Genomic DNA, 24,068 nt, shown 5'->3' on the forward strand with positions numbered 1-24,068 from the left:
AATTGTGTAGGGCTGTACTTTTTGTTCCCAACATTTAAAAATATATATAAATAAAAGATACAAATATTATTTTATGTTATATAATATATATTCATCAGAACAATTTATTATATCTGTTTTTGTATGACTCTGAAAAATATTATATTGTAGATGTCTAAATACATTATTTCTGGCCTCCAGAAAGGCAAGGTTTCTAAGTTGCTACTTTATTTCAGCTGAAAGATAGTGGTGTAAGAATTTTGCTTAGACTTGTTCTCTTTGTAGGATAAACAGTATGCTTCACTCTGGAAGAATAACTACTAGCTCTGAGGCACTTGTCAAAAGCAACTAATATGAATTGTTTTATACTATTACGACTAACTGTTGAGTACAATTAAGGTTTATTTTTATTTTACAGGGAAATGGATACTGCAAGAACGCCATTGAGTGAAGCTGAGTTTGAAGAAATCATGAATAGAAATAGGGCAATCTCAAGCAGTGCTATTTCAAGAGCTGTGTCTGATGCCAGTGCTGGTTTGTATATATATTTCTTCCTGTATTAATATTTCTTATTTATGTTATTAGGAATGACCTAAAACTATGTGCAATCTTGAAGATTGATCATTTGCATTTAGTACTTATATTCATATTCCCAAATTGTACCTTTGTTTATTTAAAAGACATTGAAGGAAGCTATGTGTCACAGTAATGAAAAGATCCATAATTTTAAATATTTAGGTGTAGATTTAAATTTTAGTCCTTCCATTTAATGACTTAAATTTGATTCATATTTACAAATTAATAACCTGATTTACACAGCTATAATAATAACAAATTGTGCTAATTTCATGCACATTTTTCCAAATGGCGAAACACTAAAAAAATTAAGAAAATCTTCTGTAGTTATTTTAGTTTTCTTTTATAAAATGCTTTATTACTCTTACCCCAAGCAGTTTGGTGGTATTTTGGAAACAATTTATTTGATTTCACTCCCTCTCCTTTCCCTCATAGGTGATTATGGGAGTGCTATTGAGACATTGGTAACTGCAATTTCTTTAATTAAACAATCCAAAGTATCTGCTGATGATCGTTGCAAAGTTCTTATTAGCTCTTTGCAAGATTGCCTTCATGGAATTGAATCCAAGTCTTATGGTTCTGGATCAAGGTAAAACTTTCCTGTCTCATGTCTATTTAAAACTCTTACTTTACAAATAGAAAAAATACTGTGTTGGGGACTTTAAAATAGGACTTTGATTTTACTTATTACTGTTTATGCAACATCTAGAGTGATTTTTTTTTTTTTTCTTCTTTTTTTACATTGAATCAAATGTCAGGTGTTTGCTTGCTTTTAAAACCCTTCGAAGGTTTCCGGTTACTTTTAGAATAAGACCGTAAACATTGAGGCACTGTGTGATACCTGCCTGTCTTTTCAGCCTCATTGTGTACCTCACCCCTTGCCCAGTATTCTCTAGTCACGGTGGTCTCTCTTTTCTTCCTCTTGATACATCAATACTTAATCATCTCGTTTTTATACTTGATATTCCTTCTGCTTGGAGCCCTTTTCCCTGGCTCTTCACATAGCTGGCTTCTTACTCTTCATGCTCAACTCAATCTAACTTTTAGGAGAGGTCTTCTCCCAGGTTATTCTGTCATGTTGTTCTTTTTATTTCTTTCATAGTACTTACCATATTCATAGTACTTACCATAATCTATTTTTTTAAATTTTATTTATTTGAGGGGGAGGGAGAGGAAGAGGGAAAGAATCCCAGCCAGACTCTATGCTGAGCTCAGAGCCTGACATGGGGCTCGTTCTCATAACCCTGAGATCATCACCTGAGCTGAAACCAAAAGTTGGACCCTTAACCAGCTGAGCCACCCAGGCGCTCCTATTCCTTATTATTATTGCACATTTCTTTTCACTAGAACACATGTTGGAAGATGGAAGGGGCCTTACCTGTCCTGTTCACTGCAGTATTTCTAATGACTAAACAGTGTTTGGTACAGAATAGGTGCTAAATAAATATTGAATAAGGGAGTTATTGAATGGTCTATTCTTAAGTTTTCTTACTAGGTAATTCCTTTTTTTAGCATTGCAGCTAACCTTGAAGTTTTCCATATTTTTGAAAGGTAGATCTTTAATCTGTACATGATATTCATAGATCGGTCTTCAGTGTACTTTATCTGGTGTTAAAGTCTTAAGACTTTGGTCTTGGTCATGGTCCCCAACTTCCTAATTAGTACCTTTCTGACCCAGTGTAAGTAAGGATCTTTGTATCCAAACAAATTTATCATAGCTGAAGACCATACCTTACATAGTCTTTGTAATTTTTTAAGCCCTACTAATAAGAACTTCTACCTTGATCAAAGAGCTTAGCATCTAATAATGTTTGCTAAGTCTAGCTGTCTGGTGCAAAAATACAAAATAGATATTTCAGCTTACAGACAGTTGTTATTTCCCTATTGTGAATTTGAGAATTTAGTAGAATTTCTTTCTTTTTTTAACATTTTTCAATTTAAATTCAATTAATTAACATATAATGTATTATTGGTTTCAGAGGTACAGGCCTGTGATTCATCAGTCTTATGTAATATTCAGTGCTCATTACATCACATGCCCTTCTTAATGTCCATCACCCAGTTACCCTATTCCTACACCTCCCTCCCCTCCAGCAACCCTCAGTTTGTTTCCTATGATTAAAAGTCTCTTATGGTTTGTCTCCCTCTCTGGTTTCATCTTGTTTCATTTTTTCCTCTCTTCCCCTATGATCCTCTGCCTTGTTTCACTTTTTTTTTTTTCAAAGATTTTATTTATTTATTCATGAGAGACAGAGAGAGAGAGAGAAGCAGAGGGAGAAGCAGGCTCCCCACTGAGCAAGGAGCCCGATGCGGGACTCGATCCCAGGACCCCGGGATCATGACCTGAGCCGAAGGCAGACGCTTAACCATCTGAGCCACCCAGGCGCCCCTTGTTTCACTTTTTGAGGAACCTCCATACTGTGTTCCAGAGTGGCTGCACCAGCTCGCATTCCCACCAATAGTGTAGGAGGGTTCCCCTTTCTCTACATCCTTGCCAACATCTGTCGTTTCCTGATTTGTTAATTTTAGCCATTCTGACTGGTGTGAGGTGGTATCTCATTGTGGTTTTGGTTTGTATTTCCCTGATGCTGAGTGATGTTGAGCACTTTTTCATGTGTCTGTTGGCCATTTGGACGTCTTCTTTGGAGAAATGTCTGTTCATGTCTTCTGCCCATTTCTTGATTGGATTATTTGTTCTTTGGGTGTTGAGTTTGGTAAGTTCTTTATAGATTTTGTATACTAGCCCTTTATCTGATAAGACATTTGCAAATGTCTTTTCCCATTCTGTCGGTTGTCTTTTGTTTTTTGTTTTTTTTTTTTAAGATTTTTATTTATTTATCAGAGAGAGAGAGAGAGAGACAGAGGCAGGCAGAGGGAGAAGCAGGCTCCCTGCTCAGCAAGGAGCCCGATTTGGGACTTGATTCCAAGACCCTGGGATCATGACCTGAGCTGAAGGCAGACGCTTAACCGACTGAGCCACCCAGGCGTCCCTGTCTTTTGGTTTTGTAGACTGTTTCCTTTGCTGTGCAAAAGCTTTTTATTTTGCAGTCCCGATAGTTCATTTTTCGCCCTTGCTTCCCTTGACTTTGGAGACATGTCTAGCAAGAAGTTGCTGCAGCTGGGGTCAAATAGGTTGCTGCCTGTGTCCTAGGATTTTGATGGATTCCTGTCTTACATTTAGGTCTTTCATCCATTTTGAGTCTATTTTTGTGTATGGTGTAAGGAAATGGTCCAGTTTCTCAGGGGCGCCTGGGTGGCTTGTCGGTTAAGCAGCTGCCCTTTGGCCCACGTCATGATTTCAGGGTCCTGGGACCAAGTGCCGAATTGGGCTCCCTGCTCAGCAGGGTATCTGCTTCTCCCTCTGTCTCTGCCTGTCTCTCATGCTTGCACATGTATCACTGTCTCTCTCAAATAAATAAAATCTTAAAAAAAAAAAAAGAAATAGTCCAGTTTCATTCTTCAGCATGTGGCTGTCCAGTTTTTCCAACACCATTTGTTGAAGAGACTGTCGTTTTTTCCATTGGATATTCTTTCCTGTTTTGTTGACGATTAGTTGATCATAGAGTTGAGGGTCCATTTCTTGGTTCTCTATTCCATTCCATTGATCTGTGTGTCTGTGTTTGTGCCAGTACCATATATCTTGGTGATTCAGCTTTGTAATAGAGCTTGAAGTCCAGAATTGTGAAGAATTTAGCAAAATTTCTAAAAGTATTTTAAGCAGTATACTTTGGTTAAATTACCTGTTTTTTTTGTTTGGTTTTGTTTTTAAAGATTTGTTTATTTGATAGAGAAAGAGAGCGTGCACACAAGCAGGGGGAGAGGCAGGCAGAGGGAAAGGGAGAAGCAGGCTCCCCACTGAGCAGGGAGCCCGATGCGGCACTTGATCCCAGGACCCTGGGATCATGACCTGAGCCAAAGGCAGACGCTTAACCGACTGAGCCACCCAGGCACCCTTGTTTTGTTTTTGAAGGCAGCTCATGAAACATTTCTTTTTATTGAATAACAATGTGAGTTGTATCCCAATATTTTCAGTGGTCATAAGTACTAAATTTTGAACTCTGCTTCCCACCATGCCTCCCAGCTCCCCACCACACACCCCTGCAGCAAACATATATAAGAAAGTTTCTCAGTGGAGGACTCATGATGAATCATATTTGGGATAGTTACCATATTTGGGATAATTATAAATGCAAAATTGATACTTACATATAGGTTTAGATCACTTGTTAATGGGTGGTAATTTTTATGTATTTAAGTCTCATGAATTTTATGTCTAAAATAACTACCTTCTGTACATTCTTTAGTTTGAAACAACATGTCCTTTGAAATTTTTTCTCCTTTACCTCTCTGTTGATCTTTCAGTTACTACATGTCTGTTTTAGGCTATTAGATGTTATAGATGATAAGATGTATTGCCCCTGGTGTGTCTGGTTCCTAGTTTGGGGGTGAGTATTTTTTAAAATGGAATTTCTAGTTCATGCTTGTTGTTGAGTTGGTAAATCATTATTGGAAGTTCAGGACATCCTAAGTCTAAACTAGATTTGTAAAGAATTTTTTGCCTTGGGTACTTTTAAACACTGCTATCCACTTATGGAGAGCATTAATCCAGTAATTTCTTTTAGAAGACGTGAACGATCAAGAGAGAGGGACCATAGTAGATCACGAGAAAAGAGTCGGCGTCATAAATCCCGTAGTAGAGATCGTCATGATGATTATTATAGAGAGAGAAGCAGAGAACGAGAGAGACACCGGGACCGGGACCGAGATCGGGACCGAGAACGGGACCGAGAGCGCGAGTATCGTCATCGTTAGAAGAAGGTGGGTATTCCTTGTTCCTGTTATATTTAGCATATGTGTTATTAACAGTAATTATAACTCCAAGGCTATTGTTTATACAGTATATACCTACATTTTAAATGGTCCAACTACTTGTTCTGAATTTAATCTTCTGGAAACATCTGAGACAAATGACAGGTGAGTAATGACAGGTAAAAAAAAAAATTTAACCTTTTATCCTTGAATATTGTATTGCTGAGTTAAAACTTTGAGATTGTTAATGGTCTTAAAACAATCAAGAGGACTCATGTCTACTTCTAAAATCTAAAAATTGGAATTGTCTTAATTGCGTAGTTTGCATGTAATTGGAAACATAAAATAGAAGTTAATCCATACATATATATAATATATGTGCATATATATATATATATATATATATAGTGCTTGGACTTTTAAAAGTAAATCGAAAGTTTCCCTTCTTGAACTAACTCCCTAAAACTTTTAAAGAAAATCTAACATATAATAGCTTATAATACAGGAGGATGGTTTCTCAGCGTTGAAAGACCTTTTGTACTTAAAAAAATATTCTTTAGAAGAGACACTTTTCCTGGCATCTGGTTTTTGTTTTAAAATAAAAGAAACCATATCCTTTAATTTTCAAAGAAGATACGAAACTTAATTAAAATGGATTCAGGGTACTCCATATCTAAGAATTTTAAATTGTATCAAATCATGCATCCTAGGTAGAATAACCTTGAAATAATTTTATTTGATGTTTCATTCATAAACCATAATCATTGTGTCTTTTTTTCTGTATTTTAAAACTATTTCTTGTGTACATTTTTCATAAAGCGGGAAGTTGTCTGTTTATACTTCATTTTCACGTGTAATTTTATTTTTATATTTGTGAACAGCATTTATTCATGTGAAAAGTAGGGGGAGGGCACTGTGAGGCTTGTGCATGTGACACAAAGGTTATTCTGTGAACAAATAATTTTTCTTTATATGTTGGTGGCATATCCAGATTAAATTAGGCTAAAACAAACCCTTTGTCAGTAACTACTCTTTACACAATTATTTTCCATAATCATGGGAAACACTGAAAACTTAGTCATGGTAATTGTTAGTATTTAAATTGTTATGGGCAAAAATCAAAGACTATCAAGTGTTTGTAATTCTGTGACAGAATAGCAGTTTCTTTAACTATAATAGATAATATTTTAGCAAATGAGATCCTTTTTGAATAATACTATTTATAAAATAAGCATGTAAATCTTATTTTTATGGTACATTAGCTGTTACATTATTTACAGTTTTATGGGCTATTTTAAGTGAAAGGCCAGTTTTAATACTTTCCTAGCATTTTGAACATGCATCTTAAATATTTATCAAAATTTTAATTTTAAAATAGTTTTCCATGTATTGTATTATAGAACTTAATATAAGTCTCAAAACATTTAGTATTAAGCAGAACATCTCTCACTCTAAAACTGAGCTTATTGAAATTAATACTGCTTTTGGATATAAGGATTAAATGTTGTGTCATGTAAATCTAGACACTAAATTTTAAAGATGTAGTTTTTCCCCCTTGGGTTGAATAGATCTTAATCCCATCTTAAGAAAAAAATTTTCAGTGTCCATCAGTTGCTTAAGGTGAATTGTGGCCAACTTATTACTTGAAATGCATAACTATATTAGCCATTTCATTTATAGTAAGGTACGGGTTCTACAAGTTATGTTTTTATTTAGACTGCCATTTATCAACAAGCTTCTGATTACTGAAGGCATGATAACAAAACTTCCGTACATTTTTAATCATCTCCAAGATTGGATATGCCCATCAAGGGCTTTCTGAACCAGATTATACCCAAAGTTAATTAATGAGTTTTCTTCCTGGTTTTAGTTAAAGTAGCATAGTCAGCCAAGTAAACTCCTTGAAAAGTCCATTGTTAATTTTAAATACTTTGAATTAACTAACATTACATTCCAGTAATGGGTACACCTAACTGTATCATGGCTTGGGTTTCATTACATTCAGACATTAACTATAAATTCCTAACTTGCAAACTATTGTTGACATTTTTTCTTAATCACTGATGTGTACCATATCAAAATTCCCATGTTTTGTTTGTACATTAATCAGAATTGAGTTGTAATATTGTTACGGGCCTTCATCCAAGCATAATTTTACATAAGCATTTCTAGGGCAAAAAATTCTGTTATCCTGGAATATTGTACCTTTGCTACTATACTAAACAGTATTTATTGCGGACGTAGATGTGAATTTACAGGGTTGGGGGCTAAGATTAAATATATTCAAGTGAAAAACTTTTAAACAAAATAACTGCACATTTAATTATTATCATAATAGGGTCTGTTGACCTTTATAGAAGTTTTTAAATGAGTCCTTTTGAGCTTTCATGTAAATCTTAAATGGACTAAATGGAATACAAGTAACTTGGAAGCTAACATGAATGTCAGTAAGCGTGTATATAAATAAAACAATAATGTAACTTATTATTAAAGTGAATGGCTAAAAGGGCAAGTTCTTAATTTAACTGGAAACTTAATGATGTTGGCAAGCTGTTAATGTCTGTCCCATCTTAATTTTTTTTGTGTTTGAGCTGTTGGTAATGTTAATTGCATTCTCTCATTTAAAATATGTATTAATTTTTCTAAAAGCATTCAGTATCTAAGTTCAAGTAGGTAATATTTTAATGGGAATATCAGTATTGTAAATTTTCAGTATGTAAATACATTGTATTTCATATTCTGTAATTTCTGCCTCCATTCTCAGACCACTCTGAGCAAAACAAAAGTAGTTCAGTGTTTTAAGATTGTACACTTCTTACAGAAATAATTTTACTTTCACAGTTATTTTCTTTTAGATTGCATTCCTCTTATTACTTGTTTGGAACAATGCCACACAGCAAATTTCTGTTAATGATTCAGTTTTTCTTTCTGTACAAAGAGTAATGAATCCATATTATTTTTTAATATACTCTTTATTCATGCTTTTTCTCTCCCTGAAATACGAGATTTTACGTATTTTCAAGTCACTGTCCATTTCTTTGATAAAAATTTTAAGCATCTTGTATTGAATATGGATTAAATAACTACATTTTGTTGTAAGACTTACCATAGGTATCATAATCTTAGATTGTGTTGTTATTGCACAAGATTTAGGGGTGGTTTGCATTCTTTATTTAGTTTATAGTTTTTCATTAATTTGGGAAAAACAAAAAAAGGCAAAAGAATAAAAAGTTCTTTTTTTATATGCTAAGATGTTTCATCTCCTTAAGATTTAGTGTTACTTTGAGGCCAATGTGAAAATTAAGTTCTCTTAATTTCCAATGAATGATACTGGTGGTAATGATATTTAAAAATTATTTCTGCAACTCTTAGGTCATCTGAGATCTGCCTAATATTATCCAGCCTTGTGTTTGTGTTTTCCCATATATCCTAACTGCTATGCTTCATCTGGATATTCTAGTTCTCACTTCTTTTGCTCCAGGTTTCCTTGCTTTTAATATTTGTAAAACCTGACTACACAGCTATCATAATTGAAGTGAGAGGAGGGTAGGAAGTAATCCCTTGAATGGATGTATAGCGTGTTTTTTGCTCACTGTGGTTTAAGAATGGGTTTTGTTTACAAATGATTAATGTTCCCTGTTAAAAGAAAATTCAGTGCTAATGTGAGTCACCTTGCTCTCACCTTCATCTCAGTGTGAAATTTACTACCGTTGTTTTAGTTTGTAAATTAGATCACTTTGAATAAGTAATGTTTTGGATGAATATTTAGTTAGCATTGTTTTAAAGAAAACCTAATAACCAAAAAGGGGTAAGTGTGCCATATATGCTATCCAAATTTACTAATTTGTCTTCTGTGGTAGGGTGTTTTAATCCTCACAGGAAGTTCTAAAGCACATAAACAGCTTATTTTGAAATGTCCATTTTGTGAAATTTGGGGTACAAAGATGAGTTTTCCTTGACTGTGGTGAAGTTTTATTTCTATAGTGAACTTCCTATCTTGTATATGTTTTATAGTGTAATGAAAGACTAGTTAAAATGAGGTAAGTACTGTGTCCACAGGTAGAAAGAAGGAAATAACCAAATGTAGTAAGGGAATTTTTGCAAATATCTATAATAAACAGTGTTTTAATGTACTGTGTTTTAGTCAACACAAGAAGGAAATTTGATTTACAAGAGTTGACTTATATTCAGAATCTTCTATTTCTTTTGCCCACTCCATCCCTGTTTGTCTCATTAAGGAGAAATTTTCAGAAAAGAGAAAAGTGAATTTTATTTCACTGAGTTAATAGAAGCACATCTCTAAAAATGCATTAGAATTCTTTCAATTCAATATTCACTTAATTCTTCTGATTCAGGATTAATGTGAAAACCTGTGAAAGAGCCATATCAAATATATATTTGAATCTTATTAGAAAGGTGAATTGGCCATGAGCTTAGAAATAGATGCTAACAAATTTACTTAGATAACTTTCTAATAGAAATGCTCATAATTTGAGTTGTTAGTATTGGCTTGATCTTACATTATCTCAAAATACAGTGCTTCTCTGTATTGAAATTTTACTTAGTGCTTCATTAAAGAGCTGTAGATTCCGTTTGTCTTAGTTTTTAAACAAGTGTTTGCATAGATCTTTTATAACTGATAGCTAAAAAAAAGTAATTGTGTGACTTTGATATTAACATATTTGACTTAAATGGTATTCTGAAAACATGAGCATTGAATGTATTTGTCACTTTTAAGCTTTTTTGATATCTTTGTTTATGTAGATGTCTACCTAGAAATTTGAGAGTATAATATGGGATTGGGTTATTGGAAATGGGTTGTATTGCCTTCAAATTTGCTTCCGTTTGAGATTGTAAAATTTGTATTTCCAAATGGATAAATGTAAAGTGTTTAGAAAGAGAAATAAAAACTGTTAGACTACCCCCCAGATTTTATGTCTGTATGGTGAAAATGAGAGACTTCTTAATAGTAAAGATCTATTAAGTATAATCAAGCAAAAGATAAGTGCATTTGTCCTGCAAAAAGATGTGTGTTACAATTTCACAAACAGGATTCTCTATAGAAAAAGTAGTAAAATTCTCCTTTGGAGTTATGAATAAGTTGCAGTGTATGCCATATGTTTTTTTGGGAAGGATTGGGTATTTTTTGTTCACTGTGACTTGAAATAATTTTTCCCTCTTTAATGACCAGATCTCTCGCATCACAACAAAAAGGTTAGGGAGATAACATACTTTTGCAGTAAGATTTATGAATTTCCCAGTAGTGCATCTTTTCTGGTTAGAACACATTCCTTATCTTTCTTTAATACTTTAGTACCAGTTTTTAAAAATACATTGCAAGGAATAAAAATAAAACCCGTGAAAGCTGCCTTTCTAGATCTTTTTCCATGAAATAATTCCACCTAAAGCTTCAGCAACATAAGATAAAGGTACAATAAAAGGTAACATTAGAAATGGCTTAAGTATCTCATTGAAAAATATGGGCAAATAGAAACGATTTAAAAGAGAAGGTCCAGGGTTAAAACATCTGGGGTTTTTTTTTTGTTTGTTTGTTTGGTTTTTTGGTTTTTTTGTTGTTGTTGGGTTTTGTTTTTTTTGTTTTTGTTTTTGTTTTTTGAGTTGTAAAATTCAGGTTTTTACTGCTAGGCGTTGTGAATGCATATGTGTATTGATGCTCTTAAGATGCTTACAGCCTAGGGAGGAAAGGACATAAAAAATAACATTTATAGTTGTGACAGAATATTAATTACTCTTAATTATAAAGCAGAGAGTGTTTTCCAATTACTTTATGGCAAGAATATCACTAAATATTGTGCCCTTTTCCTCTTACTACATCATCTTATTAAAATGCTCTCTTGGAATTTATATTTTAAATACCTGGTGTTTCAGTGATCACTTAAATGCAAGTTAATTGAATGTTTCTTTTGTGAACCTCTACCTGAAGTTTGCATATTTTTGTATTTTTGAAATTTTAGTTTATCAAATTTACTGTTTTTTTTTTCTTTGTGTGAGTTTTCAATGAAATTTATCATTGTAGATTCTTACTTAGCTTGTTTTTGGTTAGCTTATATACTACATTAGTTATTTCAATATAGGTGGAATAGAGTGAAAGTAAAGTAAATGTTTTAAATTTGTATTATGTCTAAAGATTTGTATGTGGATGTCATATTTATTTAAATGTGCATACTGAGCTATATATAAATTTTATTTATAAATTTTGTAACATGAAAGTTTGATTTATAACATTTGCAGAAGTTCCTGTATGCTGTCAAATAAATACAACTAATTTGTAAAATAATTTATTGCATTTTATATTCAGTTCACATTTAATTGTTAATGAGTTCTTTAGAATTGATATGTGGGTGAATGAAAAATACTTACATTAAAATCATTCAAGCATTTTTCCATTTATTTTTGTAGTTTGCATACTTTAGAAAATGACTTATAAATGTTTCCATCATCACAGAAACAGCAGCTGCTATATTTTCATTTCTGTTCCAGTCATTAAATTAATAAGGCAGTAATAACTAAGAAGAATAAAATCAGAATGTTTCAGTTTTAATCATCACATAAATTGGGAACATTTTTCCACCATAAGGGCAGCTACTGTTTCAGTTAATGCTTATTGTGTTAGAATACGTAACAGTGAAGTAGATGCACGACTTGTGTATGTATAGTTAAGCCAGCGTTTTTCTGTGTATTGTGGGGAATAGCAAAATCTACATCACAAATTTTGACACATTACAGCTGAAGGAAGAGGAACACCTTCCAAGACAAAACAGTCTTCATGGGGGAAAAATGACGCTTGTCCAGCAGTTTGCTTCTTGTGATTGAACTGAACCTGTAAGGATTCATGGATAAAATGAACAGGAATAGATCTGAATAAAGCAAATCTGCATAAATGGTAACCAGTAGCTCTACTTTTATTTTTTATGTTGCTTAACTGTTTTATTTGAAGGAAACCTGTGTGATTTAAAAAGTTATAGCTTTTGCAACTTTATTACTGGTTATATACATTTGGCCATTATAATGTGCAAGCAATTGGAAAAAAACGTCAAGTAAATGCTTGTTTTTATAGTAGTTTGTTCTTGTTAAAAATGTTCATATGATAATGTCTGTAAACAGCACCACTTTGATTACAATAGATGTAGTGTTGTAATAAACTGTTTAATGGGGCTGATGTGTAAAGCTGTTCAAGTTATTTGATGTTTACACCTCAGGGAAAGTCTTGTGTTCAGCAATATCTAAAGATAATGTTACTATGACATTTATACTGTCCTTTAAAAAAGCATTGCAATAGCGTTTTTGGATATGCACCAATCTAATCTTGCGTTCAGTGAATTAAACATACTAATTAAGTGTCTCTTGCCCTTGATTTTGATATTAGAATAGGTGATTACATGGATATTTAATATTTCTATATTCTGCTTTTCTAGCTGTTTTTACCTAGTTAGCTTGTGATTTTGCTGAATGGTATGTAAACTTGTAAAATTTCACAGACATAGCAATCCAGTCAATGTGTTAGGGGTCAAAAAAAATTTTGTGGTTTTAACATTTTAGTAAAAACCCAGACGTTATTTGCTACAGTAATGCAGCTTAATTACAACACAGATGTACTGAAACGCTTAATTGTAAACTGCTAGCATTGAAGAAATATTTTGACAATTCTGATTTGATGCGGCAGTTATTTGCTGTTTTATATTAATAGTGCTTATGGTTTATTTTTGAAGCCATAGGCAGTGTAAATACAGCCGTGCAGCAGACAAATGTGAGTAAGGAGAGCATTAGTTTTTATTTTCTGGTTACTGTAGATTTTGGAAGGGCGTGATGCTTACTAATACTGAGTTGTATTCTCCTGTATGTGTAATGGGTGATTGTAGGTGTACCCTGTCACCACAGTTTAAGGAATCTTGTGTGTATTCATGCAATCTTTTAATTCATGCTAGAGTTACTTAATCAAAGATTTTTTCAAGTCTGCCTTGCATATAGGCCCACATTAAAAGCACTTGGCTAGCATGTGTTCTTAATTTCAAAATTAGCATAGGCAGAGTGTCAACTTGATTAGATACTTTTATAGGAAGATCATTCGGAATCACTATTTCAGAAATATGAGTTGAATTCCTAAACAAATTAATTTGTTTTTAAGATCTGATTGTTTTTGAGCAATCTGGTAATACACATTGGTTTTTTAAAAATATACCCAAATTTTAGGGCAATGCTTAAAAGTATTTAAGTACCCTGGATATTATGTCATGTGCAACTTGTAGAAGCCCTCCAGAGATTTGCACTGCAGTTCTTTCATTTTGTCCGCTATCACACTAGTTCTTACAAAATTAGCTGTTTCAAGTTATTCATGTTATTGCTAGTTTTATTTTAAAACATTTTGTGATTTAGAGTATTTGTGCATGGGATCATTGGTGTTTTTAAGAACTGTTTGCTCTCAGAAATTTTTCAAGTGTTCTCTTGTTGAAAATGCAGTTGCCTTTTTAACATTCTTTGAGAGTTGTATCAAAATCAGTTTTCTTGTTTTGTGTATAGGTGTTTTGTCATTCCTTAGCTTTTTTATATTTTAATTACAATGCCCTAATGTGAAGAAGTATGGACATAAATATATTTCAAGGGAAATTAGTTAATAGTAAGCTTAAAAGGTAAGTAAATGTCCATGAGAATAAGATACTCTCTGACCGTTTTAAAATGGAATTCTAAAAATCTAACCACTTGAACTTGAGATGAAACTGGAAATTTTGTACTAATTAAATCATTTATCTTTTCCTTTTTTATCAGTGGAACCCTTTAATTGCTCATTCTATATCACTCTTCTCCCTACATGGCTGATTTCATTACGTAACTTTTGTTGCAGACAATGTGAGTGTACTAGAATTGTTTGCTGCTAGTCCGTTATTTTTAAGTGTTGTCAGAAGGAAATAACTTTTTGGTTTGACATTAATTCTTATAGTCTTCTACCTGATAACACACGAATGTATAGCAGTAAAGGTGAAAATTGCAAGCCTTGTTTTATTCTTCATATCCCTCTGTTGTTTATGAGCTAATGTTATTTGAAAAACTTTTTTTAACATGTAAAAACAATCCAAAGAGATAAATCATTACATAGACACCAAAAAAAAAAAAAAAAAAACCCACAGAGAAAGAGAGTTTCAGAGACCTTTTCATTTCTTTTTACTAATAATTGTAGTGGACATGAAAACAAATTTGAGTTTGACTTGAAACCATAGTCATTTATTAGTGCTATGCGGTCACATTCCTTTCAGCCAGTAGTTATGAATGAGTGATGCAGCACCTCAGTGGTAATGCTTCTGAAGCAACACTTTGAATCAATTGTGCTGCTTTTAGTTAAAGGACATAACGTTTTGGAAAGGATATTCCAATGTAAATTTGGAAGTGTTTATTTTGTCAGTTTTCATAAGCAAGATTTGGAGTAAGTTGCAGTGGCTGTTGATCATAGTTTATAGCCCATTTAATGGCCCCTTTACCTAGAATATTCTTAAGCAGTTAACTACAATTTGGAGTTCACAGATAACTTATGGATTGTAGCTTAAGGTATTATTTTTCATTTAATTCTCCTGTGGAGAATATTGCTTTGTTTTTTACTAGTTTAAGGTCAGTTCTTAAAATAAACATGGGATTTTAATGAATGTTGTATAACATTTTATAGTGAAAGGGGAAAATTGTTGGAAGGGTAAAGACTTTCTCTTTCCCTTATGTATTTAAATGTGCCAATAACCTAAATACATACTGTTTTATACAATGAAATGCTACTATGAGACTTTCTGTTGGAGTGCTCTCAACATTTTGGTTCATACCTGAATGATCATTGCATTTTCTGTATTTTATAAGATGGCTCCAATTTTGTGTTTTAAGCTTCAGCCTGTTATTTTAAGAGGAAGTTTATGTTCTGATTCTTTACTGAGAATACAGTATTGAGTCTTATTGTTTTACAGATAACTGCCTTTTAAATTTTATTCATTAAGTTCATTTGCATCCCATAGCCGTCTGTAAATGTTTCCTGCAGTTGTATGTACTTGAATGCACGCTTATCCATTGTACATATTAGACATTTTTGTGCTAAAATATATTAAGTGGGATTTTTGTAGCAAAGCATTCTATTTTTCTGTTCTTACTCTGTGTGTGTGTTATTTTTTTACATTAACCTTCAGTTTAAACACTGGAGTATTTATTTCATTTTTTTAGCAACTTGACTCTTAGAAGCCTTAGACTAATTTTTTAATATTCAACCAAAAATTATAAATTTCTTAAGATGTGGCCTTACATATAGCATTCCTTGTGTTTGTAATGTGAGATTTTCGATCAGAGAAATCAAAAGATTCTGGATTAAAGTTTCATTGTAAGTTGAAAAAGAAAATGTGTTAAAATGTCTAGGCTTCTGGGAGGAAGTTCTTATACTCTTCTTTCTTGGCATTAGAAAGAAGCAATACAAATTTTTCAAATATTCAGGCAATTGTGTCCAGTTTAGATTGATTTAGGTTTGTTTTAACCAATGTTTCTTTAAAATTTCAGGTTGTTGGCATTCATTCTGAGTATGCAGCTACTGTGGTTTTTGTATGGGACATACAAACACTTGGTTAGGTATAGACAGATTTTAATGTTTTAAAGACTTCCTGATATATTAACATATTGTAGTAGGAGTCTTAAAATGTTAGGTAGAATTTAATTGAAGTCACACAAATCCTAAAATGGTATCAGCGGATAGTAAATACTACAGAAAGTTTTTCATCTGCGAGCATCCTAAACTTCTGCCATGGGTGTAAATGTTTTGCATTAATTTCATAATTGGACAGACCCTGCATTTAGTAAAAACATTTCTTTTTGAAGATGTGTTCTTTTTGTCACACTGTTACTGCATAACACTTATCAGCATTCTGTAAGTTAAATTATTTTAAAATACAATGGTGAATTCATGTTTATTTTTTTACTTTGAAAATTGTAGTACTCAGGTGGTATTTAATGGGAAAGGATCCTTGGGGTAAATCATAATGTATTCTAAGGAATGCATCTATAACATTGATGACTTTAGCCTTAAAAAAAGGTCTATTCTTACTCTTCCTCTTCATCCCATGGTATATTAGCAAAGTAGTTTACAGCCTTGTACAGCCTTACAAAGTTGTTTTACAATTTTTAATGGAAAGCCCTTAACAAAAAAATTGTATCATATTACCAGTATCCATGAATTAACTAAATCACGGTTTGTAAATAATTTGTCTAATACCAGAAGGCCAAAGAAAGTCTTAAAATTTTAGCTATTGACTCTGGTGACTTCACAGTAAGATTTCTGTGCAGAAGGTAAGGTGATATTTGATCAAAAAGACATCTTTTTGGTGTCCATGAGAACTAGACTTCCATATTAGCTTCTATTAAAAAGCTCATTCCATTTTATTAAAATGTTTGTAATTGCAATTTTGTGTTTAATGTTTACTTTGTCTTTTCTTTCTTTAGCATTTAGGTGACTGTTCAGCAGTTTGCTATATGGCCATTGTTGGCCCTAAACTGCACTAGTAACAAGCATGGTATTTATCTTGTATTGAAAATAAAACACAGTTTTGATAATACTTTACAGTTTGTCTTTTTATTTGGTTCATAATTTAACCATTGTGTATGGTATGAATAAATCATATCTATTGGCAATATACAGTATAACAAATTGGACTGTTGTCTGTATCTGCCTTTAAGCCAGCCTCCTAGCCAGAGGCTATTTGTTCTTTTTCCTTTTTTTTTAAGATTTTTATTTATTTATTTGACAGAGACAGTGAGAGAGGGAACACAAGCAGGGGGAGTGGCAGAGGGAGAAGCAGGCTTCCCGCGGAGCAGGGAGCCCGATGCAGGGCTCAATCCCAGGACCCTGGGATCATGGCCTGAGCCGAAGGCAGACGCTTAACGGCTGAGCCACCCAGGCGCCCCGCCAGTGGTTATTTTTTCTGCATTGAATGTTGATGGTCTTTAAAGCAGATGATACCGAGCTTAAAATTAGGCTTTAGAAACCTAAAACAGTTCTAGGCTGTTTTATTCTCAAACCTAAGGTTCAGAAAACATTTGTTTAGTTTTAGGGGATTATTAACCTTAGTAGACTTGAATCAAGTAAAAATATTTCTAGATCACAGCAAAAATATTTCACCTGCTAGCTTAGAAACAACAGAGTACTTTTAAAATGGTAACAAATTGTGATTTCAGTAAGGATTTGTATGCCAGCTATTATAATCAGGCCCAAGATTTCTCACCTGTAGGCTTCAAAGTATGGTGAAGGTAACAAGTCTATAAACAGTAATAACCATATGAGATAAGTTATTCCTAGGATCCCTTTCCATGACCCATTAAAATTGTGGTTCAGGTTTTGTTAGTTTCCCTGTTACTCTGTTACATGTTTACATTTTGAAGAAGATTGCATTCATTGATCCACCTTTCATTGAGTTAAATTGAGACTTTTGCAGAGAGTATTTGAAAGAAAGAAAATCTTTTAAGAAAGATTAAACTTTTTTTTAACCAGATGCCACACACGACTCCATAGCATTCAGTCAAGGCGTGATTTAGTGAAAGATGGACCTTTTTTAATAAAGGACTGGTAGACAGAATCTACCCAGTAACCATTACCATGAAACAGGAAATATTACTGGAAATGGTTTCCAGTGCTTCTTGTTTCCATCTTGTCTCCTATTTATATTTCACTAACAACTGTTGGATTTTTATGTTAAATCAGTTCCTGTCAGCTGCTGTTGTCCGTGCCCAATAAAGGATAAATATACATGATCTTAACTTTAAAAATCTGTATTCAGCTTTATAGGAAAACTTTAGGAAATAGAGTTTACTTCCTTAATGATAACACTGAGACCTGAAGAACAAATAGACTTGGTGAAGAGGGAAAGGAGGTACCTGCTAGTGAGAGACCTTTGCATAAAAGGGCTTTTGTGTCAGGAGGGAGTGTACTGATAGGAATTGAGAGAATGCCAGTTCGGCTGAAGTGGGAAGTGAGAAATATTGGCCTGTATGGGTTTCAAGAAAAAGGCAAAAGCCAAGACTACAGGGCTTGTAAATCACTTTAAAGATTGCCCCAAGAATGATGTGGAATCATCGAAGTGTGTAAAGTGTCGATTGCTAGCATTTCAAGAATCTTTTTGGCTGTAAGTTTAAGTCAGGAAAAGAATAGAGTAAACCAGTGAAACTTAAAGGAATCTTTGACTATAGGGAGATAGGATAATAGACGTGGAGAAAAGTTCGTTTAGTGAAAGACTTGGGAAGCTAAATTGGAAATACTGGATGTTTGGATATGAGGTGAGAAAGGCTGGCTTTTAGAGCTTATGTAATGATGTATCATTGCCCGAGTCAGGAAATTTTAGGAAAAAAAACATGGAGATAGTATGAATTTTGTGCCTTTGAGATCCAAGAAATAGCAAGTAGTAATTAGTTAAATGGTCTTAGAGTTTTGAAGATGTGGGTTAAAGTCATAACTTTGTAGTAACAGTTAAAATAGAGAAGAAACCATCAAAACATGGGGAGGTGGGGGAGGTGAGGAGTCTGGTGCAACTTCCAGGTTTTTTGTTTGGGAAACAATGCTCATATATCAGTAGTATGAGAAGAAAGAGCTTTGGAGACTTGGTTTTTTGTTTTGTTTTAAAGTCCGCTCTGTGCCCAACATGGGGCTTGCACTCATGACCTGGTCATCAGGAGTTGCATGCTCTATTGAATGAGCCAGCCAGGTGCCCAGAGAGGAAGTAGCTTTGGATTAGAAGAGAAACACTCCTTCCTCAGAAGGGAAAATGTAGATAGACAAAAATACATGGAGGTTTGTGGGCTGAAGGTAGGTGGTAGTTTTAAGTTTTAAGTCATATCTAGTGACTTTGAAACAGTTGAGGGCATTGTGGTTTAAGTTTGGGAGAATGAACTGATGTTGATAGGTTTGTTGGGACTTGGTTAGTCTAGCTGAGAGTAGGGTCCATTTTTGTGATGGCAGTCCACTTTAATAAGTGGTGACACATTCAGTCACCCAGAAGGTAGGTAGGTAGACCAAGCTCCCGGATGGGGAAGGCATTAATAATTGTTAACATTTTTCTGTTTAAAACCCACCTACAGAATATAGTCACCCATGCCCTCTAGATGGCTGGTGGTTTTGATGGTGTGGGAGGGGTGCCATCAGCATTTTTTTAAATTGTTGTACCTATTTTCTCTGTTTCTTAAATCACCCAAAAGAAAGTATTCCCCTTTATCAAGTGAGCCAACAGGCTCTGAAGAGTTAGAGGACTACTAGCAGAATGGTGAGTCCAAGTTAGAATGTGTTTAAGATTCCAGATCTGCTTTTTTCAGTTACTTGCTGAATGTCATCAAATTAAGACCCTCCCACCCCACCCCACACCTGTTGTAAGTGCTAACTACGCTCTATTGATACCTGGACTGTAAGCATTTAGGAATATATTACTCTAAAGTGTTACACTTCCACAAACACTGAGCATGCCTACTCTGTGCAAGATACTGTGCTGGATACTTCTGTTAGCCCTTAGCAACTTAGTGGTATTCTTTTTTTTAATATGTGAATATCTGGGGATGCCTGGGTGGCTTAGTCGTTGAGCATCTACCTTCGGCTCAGGTCATGATCCCAGGGTCCTGGGATCGAGCCCCGCATCGGGCTCCCTGCTCCCACTCCCCCTGCTTGTGTTCCCTCTCTCGCTGTGTCTCTATCAAATAAATAAAATCTTTTTTAAAAATGTGAATACTTGCATGGGTTCTACCTCCATAATTATTATAGCTATCCTATTAGATATGAGAGATGAGTATAACATTTATGGAAATGTTAACATTGTGGGAAATTTGGACATTGACTAAGAAGTTGGGCTTTACCCCAGTACAGTATAGAAACTAGGATACATATCACTGTGTATCACTTTAGTTTTTTTAATCCCCCAAAGTGCCTAAATCATTTTACATTATTGCCTCTAGATTTCCCCGGGTAGGGGGTGGGTTGGATGGGGAATCACCTTAAATGAAAATACAAGCAAAAATTTTTCCTAAGCATCTAACCTATCCCAAGAACATGCTCAATATATTAGAAAATGATTTGCAGAAATGTTAAGCCTAGAGCTAATTGTTACTGAATTTAGTGATGGCTGGATTTTCAGTTAATAGTATATCCATTGTAAACACTTGCCTGTTCAAGTTATTTTTATACAACTCGGAAGTTACTCCAGGATTGCTGGCAGCCATTTCACCCCAAATATGTAAATTTATGGGGCTCCTGGGTAACTCGGTCGGTTAAGCACCTGACCTCTCAGGTCATGGTCTCAGGGTCTTGAGTCTGCTTCTCCCTCTCCCTCTGCTCCTCCCCCCACTTGTGCATGTGTGCGTGCACTTTCGCTTTCAAATAAAATCTTAAAAAAGATAAAAACAGGTAAATATAGCCGTAATAAAATTTAAAAAGTGTAAACTTAAGCTTTCATATTCCACATTACTTGTGAACATGCTGTGTGTATCTGTGCACACTGGGAGACTGCCTATCTAAAGCTTATAGCAATCTGTTTTATGTTGTCTCTGACTTTCTGAATGATCTGAATATATGAATGGACATAAACAGAGGATGGAGACAAATGGCACAACTTCTCTCATCTCAAGGATACCCGGGCAGTAATCTACCTAAAGTTACCTTCTACCAGTTGTTATCCTGTTTACTGAGAATGGAACATGCCCTCTTACCAGCTAATGTAAGTAGGCAGATAAAGTATGGAGTTATAAATGAAGATTTTTATTTACATTTTATTATTCCTTACATCCTTCTTAGTCTCCTTTGCTCTTTTTCTTCCCTAGATTTTTAATTTTGGGGTATTACGAGGAGCCTTAGCCTCCCTGAATGAATGCCTTGGTGCTCTTCCTGTCTCTTGGCTTTAGGCATTAATATGCTGTCAGTTTCTAAGTTTATATTTCCAATTCAGACCTTTTCCCCAAACTAATTATTAGACACCTTAAATATCTAATAGGCACATCAAACAACATGCTGAACTCTTTTCATCCTCACACACTTCCCCACTGCTAAGCCCACAGTCTTTCTCAATAGCTAACACCCAATACCATCATTTCAATTGCTTGGATCCAAACTTTGAAATCACCCTTGACCGTTCAGTACCTCACATCCAATACATCAGAATATCTTTTTTTTTTTTTTTTTTTGGTCTATCATCAGAAAATACCTAGAATCTGACCACTTAACTACTTCCACAGCTTTCATCATTTGCCTGTTAAATTACTGCAACAGGGGAGCCTGGGTGGCACAGTTTGTTGAGCATCTGCCTTTGGCTCAGGTCATGGTCCTGGGATTGAGCCCCGTTTGGGCTCCTTGATCAGCAGGGAGCCTGCTTCTCCCACTCCCTCTGCCCCTCCTCCCTGCTCTCAAAAAATTTTTTTAAAAAAATAAATTACTGCAATAATTTCTATAGGTCTCCCTATTTTCTGCTCTTGCCTCCCTACAATCTTCCCAGCACAACTGTCAGTTTTTTATTTTATCTCGTCAAAATCCTGCAGTGGCTCCCCATTTCTATCAGGAAAGCTCAAGTCTTTAAAAGGTTTCTCCATGATCTGGCCTCTAAATGTTACCTCTCTCACCACATCTGCCAATACCACTTTGCCCTCCCCGCTGATTACATTCCAGCCACCCTGGCCTTGTTTTTTTCGAACAGGCCAGGCATACTTACGCCTCTCAGGCTTGCAGGGGCCATTTCCCCTGCCTGGAATGCTTTGGATATCTGCATGACCGTGTCATCTTAATAAGGTTTATTTTCACTTTTCTATTGAAGAATGGAACCTGCTAAATCCCTTACTCTGCTTTATTTTCCCAAGTGCTTATTAACACAATATATGTTACCTAACACAATGTATGGTATGTTTGTTGTCTACTAGAATATACAGGCCCATTAAAAGCAAGGATCCTGTTTATTTTCTAAGTCATAAGTTCCTACATCAGTGTATGCTACATAGATGTTCAATAAATGAATGATGTCTTTTAAATTAGTAGCTCTACCACATCTTGATAGCTTAAGCTTACACAGGTATCCCATAGTTTTCAAAAGTTTGCATTTATGCCACTTTTACGAAAGACATTAGTGCCTTGTTTTTGCTAACCAAAGGAAATCTGAAGAGGGTTTTTGCTTTTATGGAAAAAGGCAAAAAGTAAAAATAGTGTTAAGCCATTTTTTTACAGCCAGCTGTTACAGAGGCTGTGTACCCTGAGCAGTTGAGTGGCACCACCAAGCTCTTTCCCTGGAAACCACTCAGCATCAAACCACCATGGCTTTGAACTGTGAGCATCTGTGCTTTGTCTTGATTTCTTTTGTATATCCCTTAGCAAAATGTGTCCTAGCATATTAGAAAAGCCTGAGGTTATTGTTTGGGCCTGGGAGTGCTCAAAAAGTTTTCTATATTCCTTCACTTTATGCCATTTTAGCTCTACTTTTGGTTAGCAGGGAAACCTGTAATACTAGTTGTAAGAGCTAATTCAGCATCTTTTAGATGGTAAAACATTTAAAATGTCATTTTAACCATTTTTAAATGTATATTTCAGTGACAGTAAATACATTCGCAGTGTGCAGCCATCACCACTATCCTTTTCCAGAACTGTTGAATCATCCCAAGTGAACACTGTACCCATTAAACAATAACTCCCCATTCCTACTTCACCCCCAGTCCCTGACAACCTCTACTGTACTTTCTGTCTATGAATTTGCCTATTCTAGGTACCTCATATAAGTGGAGTCCTATACTATGTGGTCCTGTGTTACTGGTATATTTCACTTAGCATATTTTCAAGGTTCATCCATGGTGTAACATGTATCAGAATTTCCTTTTAATGGGTGACTCATCCATTGTATGTATATACCATCTTTCATCCATTCATCTGTTGATGGGCATTAGGGTTTTTCCACCTTTTGGCTATGGTCAATAATGCTGCTGTGAACATTGGTGTACAAGTATGTGTCCCTGCTTGCAATTCTTTTGGGTATATACATAGCAGTGGAATTGCTGGATCTTATGTGGTGATTCTGTTTAAGTTTTTGAGGAACCCCAAAACTTTTCCACAGCAGGTGCCTCATTTTATATGCCCACTAGCAGTGCATAAGAATTTCAGTTTCTCAACATCCTGACCAACACTTATTCTTCATTTTTCTGATGGTAGCCATCTTAATGGGTATGAAGTGGTGTGTCATTGTCAACTGATTTTTAAAGTGACTCTTTATTGAGTCTCCAAAATATTAAGCTTGGTTTTCATTGAGCCAATTCTATTTACACTCATTTCATTGGTTTATATAATTAGTCATGGGGGCGCCTGGGTGGTTCAGTTGTTAAGCATCTGCCTTTGGCTCACATCATGGTCCCAGGATCCGGGGATCGAGCCCCATATCGGGCTCCCTGCGCTTCTCTCTCTCCCACTCCCCCTGCTTGTGCTCTCTCTTGCTGTGTCTCTCTGTCAAATAAATAAAATCTTTATATAATACTCATGAAATCACAGGAAAAAAGCACTATTGACATTGTTTAAGAGCAAACACAACTGAATAGTAAACATAATTAGTAAGAGCAGAAGTTCTTGGGTGCCTGACTGGCTTGCTCAGAAGAACATGTGACTCTTAATCTTGGGGTCACAAGTTCGAGCACTATGTTGGGTGTAGAGATTATTTAAAAAAATAAAGTTGATTTTGGACGTG

General features: G+C 34.7%; 1 protein-coding gene across 5 annotated transcripts in view; it reads left to right on the plus strand.

The window, feature by feature from the left end:
- The window catches only part of CPSF6 (cleavage and polyadenylation specific factor 6), a 34,790-nt gene extending 17,841 nt beyond the window's left edge, over nucleotides 1-16,949 (plus strand). For 2 of the 5 annotated variants that reach the window (XM_028110778.1, XM_028110780.1), the window contains 4 exons: nucleotides 398-513; nucleotides 991-1,144; nucleotides 5,178-5,373; nucleotides 12,112-16,949. In XM_028110778.1, coding sequence (XP_027966579.1) covers nucleotides 398-513; nucleotides 991-1,144; nucleotides 5,178-5,367 — 460 coding nt within the window. In that variant the 3' untranslated portion in view covers nucleotides 5,368-5,373; nucleotides 12,112-16,949. Of the gene's footprint in view, nucleotides 1-397; nucleotides 514-990; nucleotides 1,145-5,177; nucleotides 5,374-5,453; nucleotides 5,699-12,111 lie in introns of those variants that run through there. The other 3 variants (XM_028110779.1, XM_028110781.1, XM_088025267.1) reach the window with 2 other exon arrangements.
- Nucleotides 16,950-24,068: the final 7,119 nt, after the last annotated feature.

This window comes from Eumetopias jubatus, unplaced genomic scaffold (assembly GCF_037043125.1).
Source record: "Eumetopias jubatus isolate StellerSeaLion01/CBP00866 unplaced genomic scaffold, mEumJub1_p1.0 scaffold_8, whole genome shotgun sequence".
In the NCBI taxonomy this organism is placed as follows: Eukaryota; Metazoa; Chordata; class Mammalia; order Carnivora; family Otariidae; genus Eumetopias; species Eumetopias jubatus.